Below are 12341 nucleotides of genomic sequence, written 5' to 3' on the forward strand. Positions count from 1 at the left end.
AATGTAGATAAAGTTATGCAGTGGCAGACATATGCCACTAGAGTTTGTTCGTTTTTTTCCTCCCAGGCTTGTTTGCATGCAGGAGGAGACTTGGACCTTTTGTGTGTGTGTGTGTGTGTGTGTGTGTGTGTGTGTGTGTGTGTGTGTGTGTGTGTGTGTGTGTGTGCCTACAGTTGTTAGCGTGCATGAAGACATGTTTTTTTTGGGGGGGGGTTTCCACCCTTTTTCTCCCCAATTGTATCTGGCCAATTTACAGTTTTATACTGAATGTATGCCATAAAATATCAGTGCTTCACTAATCTGAGGGTCATAACATTTACAAGTGCTGCAGATTAAGATGTGCAGGAGTGTACTGGGAAAGAAAATCAGCCCTGGATTTATCCACTGTGACCAGGGGTCATCGGGTCGGTGAGGGTTGATATGTACAGCGTATACGTCAGCCAATTACGGCTGGGGGGGGGTGGTAATGTAATTACAGGACATAGCCCACTAGATTTAGCACCCTAGTCCTTGCTGGTAAAGCTATAGTGTTTATTGTTGACAAGTGAAGTAGCATATGACTATTCCAGGACATATTTCAGTAGGCACAGACTTATACTGTAACACGCCATCAGCATGGCTTAAATAGTAACAAGTAGCCTATCAGTGGGATCGTTTTGTAACCACAAGTTTCGACACTTTTAACTGAACATGTAGCCTAGCCCAGCGTTTCCCAACCCAGTCCTCAAGGAACACCTATCCTGCAGATTTTCATTGTAACCCTGCATAGGTAGCCCTGCTTGTACTTACTCAACCAATCATCTCACAGTACTTAATTATGCAAGGTGTGCAACAGCGGACATAATTCATTGCTGATTGGTTGAATAACTGCAAACAGGTACCTATTCAGGGTTGCAAAGAAAATCTGCAGGATAGGTGTTCCTTGAGGAATGGATTGGGAAACACTGGCCTAGCCTAACGTCCATTTTACCGCTGCAGCCTGCTCTTTAAAAAAAACGCTGTTGGCCACTAGAGGACGCTGATGCCCAAACAGCACGCCGATTAATTTCCCCACGGCCCCTTGGGCTATGCTTCGCAACAGACCTGAGAGGAACGTTTAGTTGGACGCGCTTGCAACTGATTTATGGACACACTGAAGATTACATAACGTTACAGAGGTAAGGACATGCCATTGCTAGCTAGCAACTGATATATGAACACACGGAGGACAACAAATAACGTTAGAAGTGAGGCCATACCAAAGCTAGCTAGCTCTATAATTAGCCAAGATTCATGACACTTTTAGGCTATGACTAATCCCTGAAATATAATCGCTATTTGCTGGCCCCCCGCCTTTCTCATTGAGCACTGCCTTGCTCTACCTACACGCGCAGCACAGGTGTGCCGTAGGTCTTGGCGCTTTCCTGCTTGTTTACATTTGGGAGCCTGTGCAGCTAATGCCTGCTTCCTTTTTTCTCTAATTTTTTCGGCCCCTCCTTTACTTTTTGACATTTTCTTATCCGTGGCTTTTATTTCGTTGGCGCTTCGTGTTCTTCGTCGTCTGCTTCTTCTTCTTCGTCTTCGTGTTTATTGGCGATTGGCAAACAACGAAATTGGTCATTATCGCCACCAGCTGGTATGGAGTGTGGATCAGAATGTCTTATTTACGCTACCCCCCCCCAAAAAAAAAAAAACTCAAATCTTCTTAATTAAATTAGTTACTCTAAGAAACTGAAACAAGATTTTACAACACTCAGTTGAGTTCTTCTGTAAAATAGCTACTAAATCAAATTGCATTTTTATTTTTCTGAGATTTTGAGTCAGGCGCCTTCTTTCTGCCTCATGTTTCTGTATCATAACATGCTCTAATGTTTCTTCTTGCCCACAGTAGTCACATCTGCCTGTACTGTGTTTGCCTATTTTGAAAAGTGTACTGTTTAGTCCAGTGTGTCCAGATCTGAGTCTTGAAATTATTTTCTCGTCTCTCCTGTTCCTTCCTGCACACCTCATTTCTCCCACTTTCCTTTGAACTCTGTAAAACCATCGTCCTTTCTTCTCTTCCTCCCATTGCTTTTGCCACCTTTCCTTCAATCTGCTTAATAATGCTCTTTATTTCTGTCTTGCTTAAAGACAGACATCTGGACATCTCACTGCTGCGCTCCACTTTTGCATTAGAACGTTAACGTGCATTAACTAACGTGGTTGTGATCGGCCAGTGAGTCCAGTCCCGGAACATGCACACAGCACACTCTCATGCGCATCCCCGAGTGACAGGCACACAGGGCCCGTCATGGATTTTTTGACGGTCCACTGGCCCACCGATGCGGCGGCCCACTGGGAATGCCTGATGGCCAGCACACCACTGAAGATGTGTGTACTTTTTTCTTTAGTCTTAATTCTTTTTTTGGAGCGCAAACAAATCATATCTTATCCTGTCTTGATTGGTCTCTTGGGCCCTCCCTTCAAGAATAAATAAAAGCAATATTTCTTCACTTGCATGACAAGTTATGGATTCCCTTCTTGCGTTAGTTAAGAAAAGAAGGAAAAAAAGAACATGAAACCGAACGATATACATTTCAGGAGAACAATTCTTAACCATTTAAGTTACTTTTTCAATCTCATTGTGCTGCTTACACACAGGTACAGATGTTTTTTTTATTATTATTTTTATGTTGACAGGGGACGCTGTCAGGAATTAAGTGAGAAGCAGATTTGAGAGTGAGCCGTACATCGCCTAAACTATGACTTGCTGGTGTGGGTTATTTGTGGCTATTTTTTTTGGCACATCAGTAGTTTTCATTTTCTACTGACCTCAACTCAGCAAGAACCGAACCAGAACTGCTGAACTGGTCAGAAATGACTCAAAATCCCCTGCTAAGAACGGAAACAGAACCATTTGATCTGCAGAACATATAGTATGAGCGATTTTACAATTTGATTTGCATTGACCTGACATAGTGTCATAATTACAGAATTGTATTTTAACTTTTATCAATCACTGTTGTTGTTTTTTATCATTTGTACTCTGTATATGTTGTCTGCTTGCAACTGTATTAAAAGTGCTTCTGCCTGTGTTGGATATGACACTCATGTAAAAAAGATTTTTTAACCTCGACTGGGTTTATCCCTGTTGATATAAAGCCTCAATTAAAGTAGGGGGGGGGAACAAAACAAAAGAATACAAATCAAATAAATAAAACACTGATTATTCTAACTTGTGTTTGTGAACTGGATTTTTTTCTTTTTCATTTTTGAGATATTTAGGTGTCTATTTGTGTTGTTTCTTCAGTCTCGTAATACTCTGATGTCTAGTCTCTCAGTCGAATGCCTTGTTTAAGAATGTGCTTTTACTCATAGTGAAATTATTTATCTGTGTGTGTGTGTGTGTGTGTGTGTGTGTGTGTGTGTGTGTGTGTGTGTGTGTGTGTGTGTGTGTGTGTGTGTGTGTGTGTGTGCTTGTGTGTTCAGATGGGCTGTTTGGTCAGTGTCGTATCTCCAAGCAGGATCAGGTCCAGTACCAGGTATCAGTTCCTGTTCTGAAGCGGATGCAAGAAGTCCTCAAGCAGCTCATGCTACAAGGTATATACATATTATATATACATTTGTACCAAAAGATGTATAAGTAAATACTACAACACTACACACTACAAGTAGTGCTCAAGCGCTTAAGAAAATGAATTGGAAGTTTTGGGAACATTTTGGTAGCTACAGGCAGATAAACCAAATGCGTTTCAGTTGCATTTCCATTAGCCGGTTTAAGGTGATTAAACAAGCTCCCTGTGCAAATGATGACATCATTAAAATGGAGAAATTAATTATGGAGGAGGATGAACAAGCATTACTCGCCAAATAAATTTCCTTTGCACCACTCATGGAAAATCGTTCGAATGACAGCAAATTTTTCATCTCAACATTTGCATATGAACCTCAACATTTGCATAAGAATAGCTTAAAGGAAACACATCAAAACCTGACCTTGCATTTCAAGAGAGTGACCTTTAAACTGCCGGAGCCGGATTAAGCCCCTGTGTCAGACCACATCCACCCTCCAGACACTGAATAGCAATGACAAACTAACACAATGTGGATATTTTGACACATGGCAGAACAAAAGAAGCACCACCTTGGCTGTGGCCTTAGTGGTGTATACAGGCTTGCTGACTGAAGTAGCTGAATTGTTCACACAACAGCTCCCAGTCGGCCTACCTTGTCACATGGTTGTATTGCCTTGTTGGAAGCCTGCTCCATTTCCTGTTCATTTACCTTTGTTTACATCTTTGTCTTGACTTTATTGTGGGGGAAAAAGAGAAAAAAATAGGTACAGCAAGTTTGCAAACATTTGATTGTGAAAAATAATGAATAGCTTACTACGCAAATACCCATGCTGCTGTGTGAATTCAAAGATGTCATGCTTACCGATGATGTACAGTCTTCTTTGGTTCAGGGCAATATTAAAATGTGTTACTCTAAAATCACACTGTTGTGACTAATGTTATACATGGAGAATAAGATATTTCAGTATGCAGTATCTGAGCTTCTAATTTCCATTAGCAATGTATTTGAAAAAGTTGACAGGTATCCATTTTCCAGAGCAATCTTTCCATATTGTTATCTCTTTCTGTCTTTCTCTCTTTGTCTTACTCTCTCCTTCTTTCTCTGTCTGCTTCTGTTCATGTGTGTGAATATATGTGCCTGTGTGTATGTGCCTGTTTTTGTGTGTGCATACGTGCCTGCGCGCGTGTGTGTGTGTGTTTGTTTATGTGTGTGTTTAGGTCTTTCCTGGCAAGATGACATCACCCAGTACATTGTGTCCAAGGAGCTTAAACGAGTTCCCCACACCACCCGCCCCTCCAAGCCCAATTCCTCCTCTTCATCCTCCACTTCCTTACAGTAAGTTTCCAAATGACAGTACATAGAAAAATTCCCCTCCATTTATCCATCTATCCATCCATCCAGCACCTCTCTTATATTCATTCATGTTCTCCTTTCCCTTTGTCACATCCCACATTTCTCTTTAGATTTTTTTTACATTGCAAAGAAGCTATGAGGAGTTTGGGATTTTTGTTGACTTTTTAGGCCCTGGGACCAAAGCAGTGGTGTTTTGCAGAACAACTTCATTGTTAACTAGAAGAGTGCACTAAGTAGAGTTCAGATTTCCGCCAGATGTATCTTATCTGGTGCTCGGACTTGGCAACAAACAACCCCTTTTTTCACCTACCGGTAGAAGGGAAAATACTTAGGCACTTGCCTGCGCATCTCCCCTCCTCTGGTGCTCGTACTTAGGCGAAAAACTAGCTGAGGAGTTAGCACTCATTGCAGTGTAAAACAGGTTTTGAATCACCACAACCACAAGAGGTCCTTGATCATACAGTCATAACTATGCACAAAAATTACAAGGCTGACAGGCCCAGTAGTATGTGAGATTTTTTTGTTTTCCCCCCCCCCCTTTTTTTCTCCCCAATTATACCCGGCCAATCACCCCACTCTCCAAGCCATCCCGGTCGCTGCTCCACCACCTCTGCCAAGCAGGGAAGGGCTGCAGACTATCACATGCTTCCACCGATACACTTGGAGTCTCCAGCCGCTTCTTTTCAGCTGACAGTGAAGAATTTCCCCTGACAGTGAGGAGTTTCACCAGGGGGACGTAGCACGTGAGAGGATCACGCTATTCCCCCCAGTTCCCCCTCCCCCCTGAACAGGCACCCCAACCGACCGACCAGAGGAGGCGCTAGTGCAGCGACCAGGACTTATACCCACATCCGGCTTCCTACCTGCAGACTTGGCCAATTGTGTCTGTATGGATGCCCGACCAAGCCGGAAGTAACACAGGGATTCGAACCGGTGATCCCCCAGTAAGCAACAGAATAGGCCACTACGCTACCCAGACGCCTGAAAACCCAATGTTTTTCCTGCCATTATAAGACTTTTGCACAGTGCCCAGGTCTATTGAATGGGAAATATTGAAGAAAAAAAATTAATATGCAGCACTCAAGCTAAAAAAATCTACCTAATAAAAACGTTTTGCCTGTCAGTCTGTGGATGTGCAGCCTCCTAGGCTGACCCTCGCACGAATGCGACCAAGTCTAATATGAACTAGCACTTTTCCAAAGAAAAGGTTTGCTATGTAACCATTTTGGTCCAACCCTAACCCTGTCTTTATTTTCATTATATAATAAAGCTGTGTGAACTCTTTATGCTTGCACATGTGTAACTCACATCTATGATTGACTCAGATTGTTCAGCGACAAAAATATGCAACACTTCCTGTTTTGACTGCAACCTAGAGGAACTTGTTCCTTTATAATTTGTGTATTCTTTGGATTATCAAAACTCCTTTAATAACTTTTCATCTTGTCGCTACCCTATCCGAGTCAACCATGAACGTGAGTCGCACATGTGCACGGTTGACTTAGATCGGACAGCGACAGACAACTGCGTTGGTTGAGCAAGCTAGAGGATGAATGAAGAGAGGGAGTGGCGATAGCAAGAACAAATGTTTTTCCAAGGTTTTGAATCCTCACAAGAGGTTCCTCATACAGTCATAACTGCGCAAAAATGTTTAGGTTGATGTGTCCAGTAGTTTGCAAGATTAGCCATGGGGACACACACACACATCTACCCTCCAGCAGCTTGTATTTTTGTTTTGAGGAGAAGAGTGAGTGTTGCGTTGTATAGTGCAGTGTAGTGGTGTTTTGGAAAAACATGTTTGAAAGATACACAGTGATGAGATAATGTGTCTCTAATTGTGGCTGTGTGGTCTCTGTCTCTGTGATGTAAATTGTTTGTCAGAGTTTGCCAGGAATCCAACTGGGAGGCAAACATTTAGAGTCATTATATAGCAATATCTAATCTTCCAACTGATGGTTTCATTTCATTTTGAAGTTAATAAAAAAGGATTAAAATTAAATTGAGACACACAGCTCCTTGCAGCAGCTCTAAAAGGGCACAAGCATTCTCTTATTCACCCCTATAATTTTATCAAGCCATCATCCATACATCCATGTAGACATACACACATACACATTCATATACCTATACATACATACAACCTTAGATCAGAATCAGCATCACTTTATTTGTCAGGTCAATTTTATTTGTACAGCCCAATGTCACAAATTACAAATTTGTCTCAGTGGGCTTTACAGCAACACAACATCCTGTCCTTACACCATATACTTACCAGGATCACAGATATAACAGATAATGTAGATATAACAGATGAAAAAGTAATTGTCATTTAATTTCATGCACTTGCACACATGAAATTAAATGAAACATCGTTTCCCCCAGCCCACAGCAGTGCAACACAAAGACAAAAACACATATCCAAAAACTACAAGAACACATATATCCAAACTAACACATATATTTAAACTAAAAAAAAAAATCACTGTCCAGAAGAACGAACACCAGCCAGGATGACTGTTGGAACTGTCAGAACTGCATGGGCTAGCAGTTAGCTTAGCCTGCCCCACTTCCGCGTCCTGTCAGACCGCCCTCGGTGTTACCTCTTCAGGCACAGCTGCAGGCAGGGCCGTGGTCCCTGGGCCCACAGGACGTAGCAGACCAAGCCATCCAAGCCAATCCAGTGCCAGCTCTCCCAGCCATCAAACAAAGACAAACTTACTAGATGCAGATGTGGACAAAGGCACTGCATGGACGGTACTGGGTGAGGCTGCTGCAAACATGAATTCGCGCTGCCATCTTCCCACGCCAGCACTGGGCGAGGCCGCTGCAAACGTGAATTTGCGCCGCCATCTTCCCACACATCTTAGATGAGGCCTCTGTAACTGACTCAGTGTCCAGACTAAACAATGAAGATGACTTGAATGCTTCTACTGTCTCTATGGGCCTCTAGGCTTTGGATATACTTGCCTTAGGAGCTCAGGCTGCCAAAGTCATTATCATCTTTTCAGAATCATGTTTATTGGCCATGTAGGTTTGCACTACATGGAATTTGACTCTGGTTTCGTGGCTCTCTCAGTGTACTTAAAATAGAATAACAACACTATAACACAACACTCTTCAGATATATACACACGGATTGACTTATTCAGGCAAAATAAGAGGTGATAAAGTGCAGTTGTGCAGAGAATATATCAGAGATGCTGAAATAGATGTTAGCAGGTTACTTGTATACATGCCTGAGGTAGATGGACATTACAGAGCATACCAGTATATGTACAATGTACAGTACAGTATATACAAAATGGTTGGATTTATTTGGCAGTGTTAAGTGTTCATTTGAATGACAGCCCATGGAAAGAAATTGTTTTTATATCTAGTTGTTTTGGGGTACAGTGCTCTGTAGCGCCTACCAAAGTGAAGGAGTTGGAACAGGTTGTGACCAGGATGTGATGGGTCTGCAGTAATGTTGCCTGCCTGTTTCCTGAGTCTGGAGATGTATAAGTCCTGAGATGGAGAGCAGGTTGGCACCAATGATTTTCTCTGTAGACTTAACTGTCCATTGTAGTCTGTTCCTGCCCTGTTTGGTGGCCGAACCAAACCAGACAGTGGTGGCTGTGCAGAGGACAGACGGGATTATTGCAGTGTAGAACTGAATCAGCCGTTCCTGAGGCAGGTTGAATTTCTTGAGCTGGCACAGAAAGTATATCCTCTGCTGGGCATTTTTGATGATTGTGTCTGTGTTGAATGCCCACCTTAGGTCCTGGGAAATTGTGGATCCCAGAAACCTAAAGGTTTCCACAGCAGTGCTGTTGAGTATGGTGAGGGGAGGGGGCAGTGTTCAGGGGCTCCTCCTGAAGTCCACTGTCATCTCCACTGTTTTGAGCGTGTTTAGCTCCAGTTTGTTATGGCCGCACCAGAGGACCAGCTGATCCACCTCTCATCTACTATATGCAGACTCATCACCATCCCAGATAGGTCCAATGATGGTTGTGTCATCCGCAAACTTCTGGAATTTAACAGACGGGTCACCCGAGGTGCATTCAGTTGTGTAGAGGGAGAAGAGTAGAGGGGAGAGCACACATCCCTGGGAGGCACCAGTGCTGATTGTCCGGGTGCTGGATGTGATTTTCCCCAGTCTCACCAGCTGCCTCCCGTCTGTCAGGAAATTTTTAAATCACTTCTGAAAATGTATTCATCTTGCAAAGTCTTTCAATAATTTCTGGACTTGATTCTTTTTTTTTTAATTTGATTTTATTTTTTTAACATGGCGATGCTGGTCACGTGGCTCGGGTCCTGGGCCATTCGGGTGGCGTCTGGCCACTGCTTGGCATGCTCTTCATCATATTCTTCATATATTTTATAATTCCATTATAATTCTGTTTTCCTCTTTCAATGTTGTATTCTGTAAATTGTGAAAACACAGCATCCATTGCATGTTGTCTGTCTTGGGAGAGAGATCCCTCCTCTGTTGCTCTCCCTGAGGTTTTTTCCTATTTTTTTCTCTCTGTTAAAGGGTTTTATTTTTATTTTTATTTTTTTAGGGAGTTGTGTTGACTACTAAACTTGTTCTGAATAAACACAACGTTTATCTTAAGTGAAACCGACTTTATTCACTCCATTTCTCACGATACCAAGCGACCAGCAACTTCCTCTTAGCATGAGCACCACCACAACTGCGCATGACAAGAGACTCCCGCCTAGAAGGGGCAATACACTGCACATGCATAACCTGACCAGAAGGGGAGCTGTCCTCCATTACATTAACTAAATAGGGATGTATAGAGATAACAACATGTTAACAATCTCATTCTCTTTTTAAAGAAATAAACAGAAAACAAAAAATGAAATTCACAGCGTGAATTATGGAACATACATTTCCAGAGAAATCAACATGTCATGGAAACATTTGAGAACAAAATCAATTGTCCATCCAACACCCTTTTAACCCAGGTCCCATTGTCCTTCACAGAGGGCCTTTAAGAGCACAAGAGCCGATGTTCCTTTCTTTGTGAGACAGTCAGCGAGTTGAGTTTTCGTGTCTGACCAACGCACCTCCTTGATCTTCTTGCTTTGTATGAGTTCTTTAATGCTACTGATTTCCAGCCTAAGTCTTTTCTCTGTGACTTGCTTTGTAGACTTGAAAGCATCATACAGAGAGTGGTTATCAGTCACACAGAGCACGGAGGGAGCATTCAGTTCAGCATTGCCAGTAGTTAGTTCAGAAAATAGTGTGGCCAGAAACATTGCATCGTCTACTCCATCTGACATAGCAAGAGTTTCCATACAACATGTTCACAGCCTGCTTCTGTAGGGGGGCGGATATAAATATCCCTGGATAGCTCCATACCCTGTAAAAATGCCGATTTGATGTCCATAGAATGCACTTCCCACTGGTTTTGACATATCACTGATAACATAAGTCTAAGTGAATCAGTAGCACATGTAGGGGAATCCTTTTGTAGCTCTTGAATATTTATCTCTTCAAAACCTCTGGCAACCAGTCGTGCTTTAGGCACAATACCCTTAGGTGTTTCTTTAAGACTACAAACCCATCTAGTAGAGATACATTTCTGACCTGCATCTTTAACTACCTCGAAGACATTATTATTGTGCCAGTTCTTTATTTCTTCCTGTTTAGCTGCATCAAATGAGATGTCTTTCGTTATAAGTACATCAGCTTCTCTGTCTGTTTCTATGTGGAGATTATCAACTTCTGAGATATCAACTGATACCTTTTGCCCATCACTTCCATTATTCTCTAGATGTTGCATGTTATACCATGTTTTATATTTCCCTGTAGCTTTGCCTGCTCTCCCCAAGACTCTTGCTCTAAGTAGAGCATTGTCACCTCTGTTCATATATGTTACAGTCTGTCCTGTTTTTAAACTCATACCTGCAGAGGGGGCAGGATTATCATGTGCATTAGGCTTATGGGCCATTTCAGTTTGTGCAACATTACTTTCAGGTAACTCATTCTCTCTATTTTGTTCACTGGCTAAACCATCAGCTACATTGTTTATACCTTGTTCATCATTTCCTGTTTCTGTGTCTTGTTCATCATTTACTGTTTCAGCATCATTTTCATTTTGTACCATTTGTTCTTCGTTAATCCTTGTGTTCACCTTGGAAAGTCTAGTGATGTACTTGCACTAAGATTCCACCATGCCTTACAAAAACAACAGCTCCATCCTGACCAATAACAATTCCTGGTCCTTTCCACTCATTACATTCAGCTCGTTTGTAATACACCTTGTCACCCATGTCATATTTTTCATCTGTAGCTCTGAGCTGTTTACGTAGTGCTTGTCTTATCCTTTCTGAGCACTCTGCTTCAGTGAATGCTTTTCTAGCAGCATGTAGGGCTGAAATGTGCTCTCCTACTCTAGCACTCATAGTAGTACCCTCTAGTGCGGGTGGTTTATCAACCAGTACAGAAGGAAGGTTAGGATTCAAACCATACACAAGTTGACGTGGACTGTAGCCGTGCACATTATGCATACTGTTCTTAGCCATAAGAGCCCAGTCCAGGGCCGTTTCCCAGTCACAGCCACTTTCTCGCCTGACCTTCAGAATGATGTCGGTGAGGGTCTGATTATGCCTCTCCAGTAGTCCGTTGCTCCAGGGACTGTATCCCACTGTTGTTTTCGTCTCAATGTTAAAGTTCTCAGCCATATCACGGAACTCTGCATTATTGAATTCTCCTCCGTTATCGCTGTAGAGCCTCTGGGGGGCGCTGTGGATTCCTATCCATGTATGAAGAAATGACTTGACGATCTCTGAGGACTTCTTGGTTTTTACAATGCTTCCTGCGCTGAACCTTGTGAATTGATCAATGATGTGGAGGTACCATACCCCTGGTTCCAACTCATGCAAATCTACTGCCACCGTTTCATTAAACGTTGAAGCAAGAGGCAAGCCCACAGCAGGCTTCGGCTTCGTCTTGCTGTATCTCTGGCAAATGTCACAATCCTGTACTATGTGCTGCAAAATCGTGTCACACTCTGTGTCTTTATTTCCAGAGCTATGGATGAGCCGCTGTAGCCTCTCGGCGGAGGCGTGACCGAACTGTTTATGCAATTTCAGAAGAACTTTGTGTTTCTCATTTGCGGTCATATTTTCTGTGACTGTGAGGACCTCATCTTCATTCAGGCTGTTCTCTGGAGCCGTCAGTGCTTCCGTTTCTATTGGCTTTGTTTCTGTGCTCTTGTCTCTGATATCTATACAATAGTGTCCCGAGCTGGTTAATTCAAGAGGGATATATTGATTAAACATCACAGCACTATCATTCTCCATATCCAAAATGGTCCCTGCCCTTTTCAGTGAAGTCTTACTCAGAAGCAGTGGGATATCAGCTTTAACTACCTCAGTTTCCACTTGACATTTTGTCTGTCCTATTTTTGCAGGCAGTTTCAGTATTTTGGAGGAATGTACTATATTCCCATCTCCAAAGCGAA

General features: G+C 42.5%; 1 protein-coding gene across 1 annotated transcript in view; it reads left to right on the forward strand.

Moving 5' to 3' along the window:
• The window catches only part of ptprna (protein tyrosine phosphatase receptor type Na), a 63343-nt gene that overhangs the window by 8260 nt on the left and 42742 nt on the right, over positions 1-12341 (forward strand). The window contains exons 4-5 of the mRNA XM_056289426.1: positions 3448-3558; positions 4752-4869. Of these exons, the coding sequence (XP_056145401.1) occupies positions 3448-3558; positions 4752-4869 (229 nt within the window). The remainder of the gene's footprint in view (positions 1-3447; positions 3559-4751; positions 4870-12341) is intronic.

The sequence above is a fragment of the Lampris incognitus genome, chromosome 11 (assembly GCF_029633865.1).
Source record: "Lampris incognitus isolate fLamInc1 chromosome 11, fLamInc1.hap2, whole genome shotgun sequence".
NCBI lineage: Eukaryota > Metazoa > Chordata > Actinopteri > Lampriformes > Lampridae > Lampris > Lampris incognitus.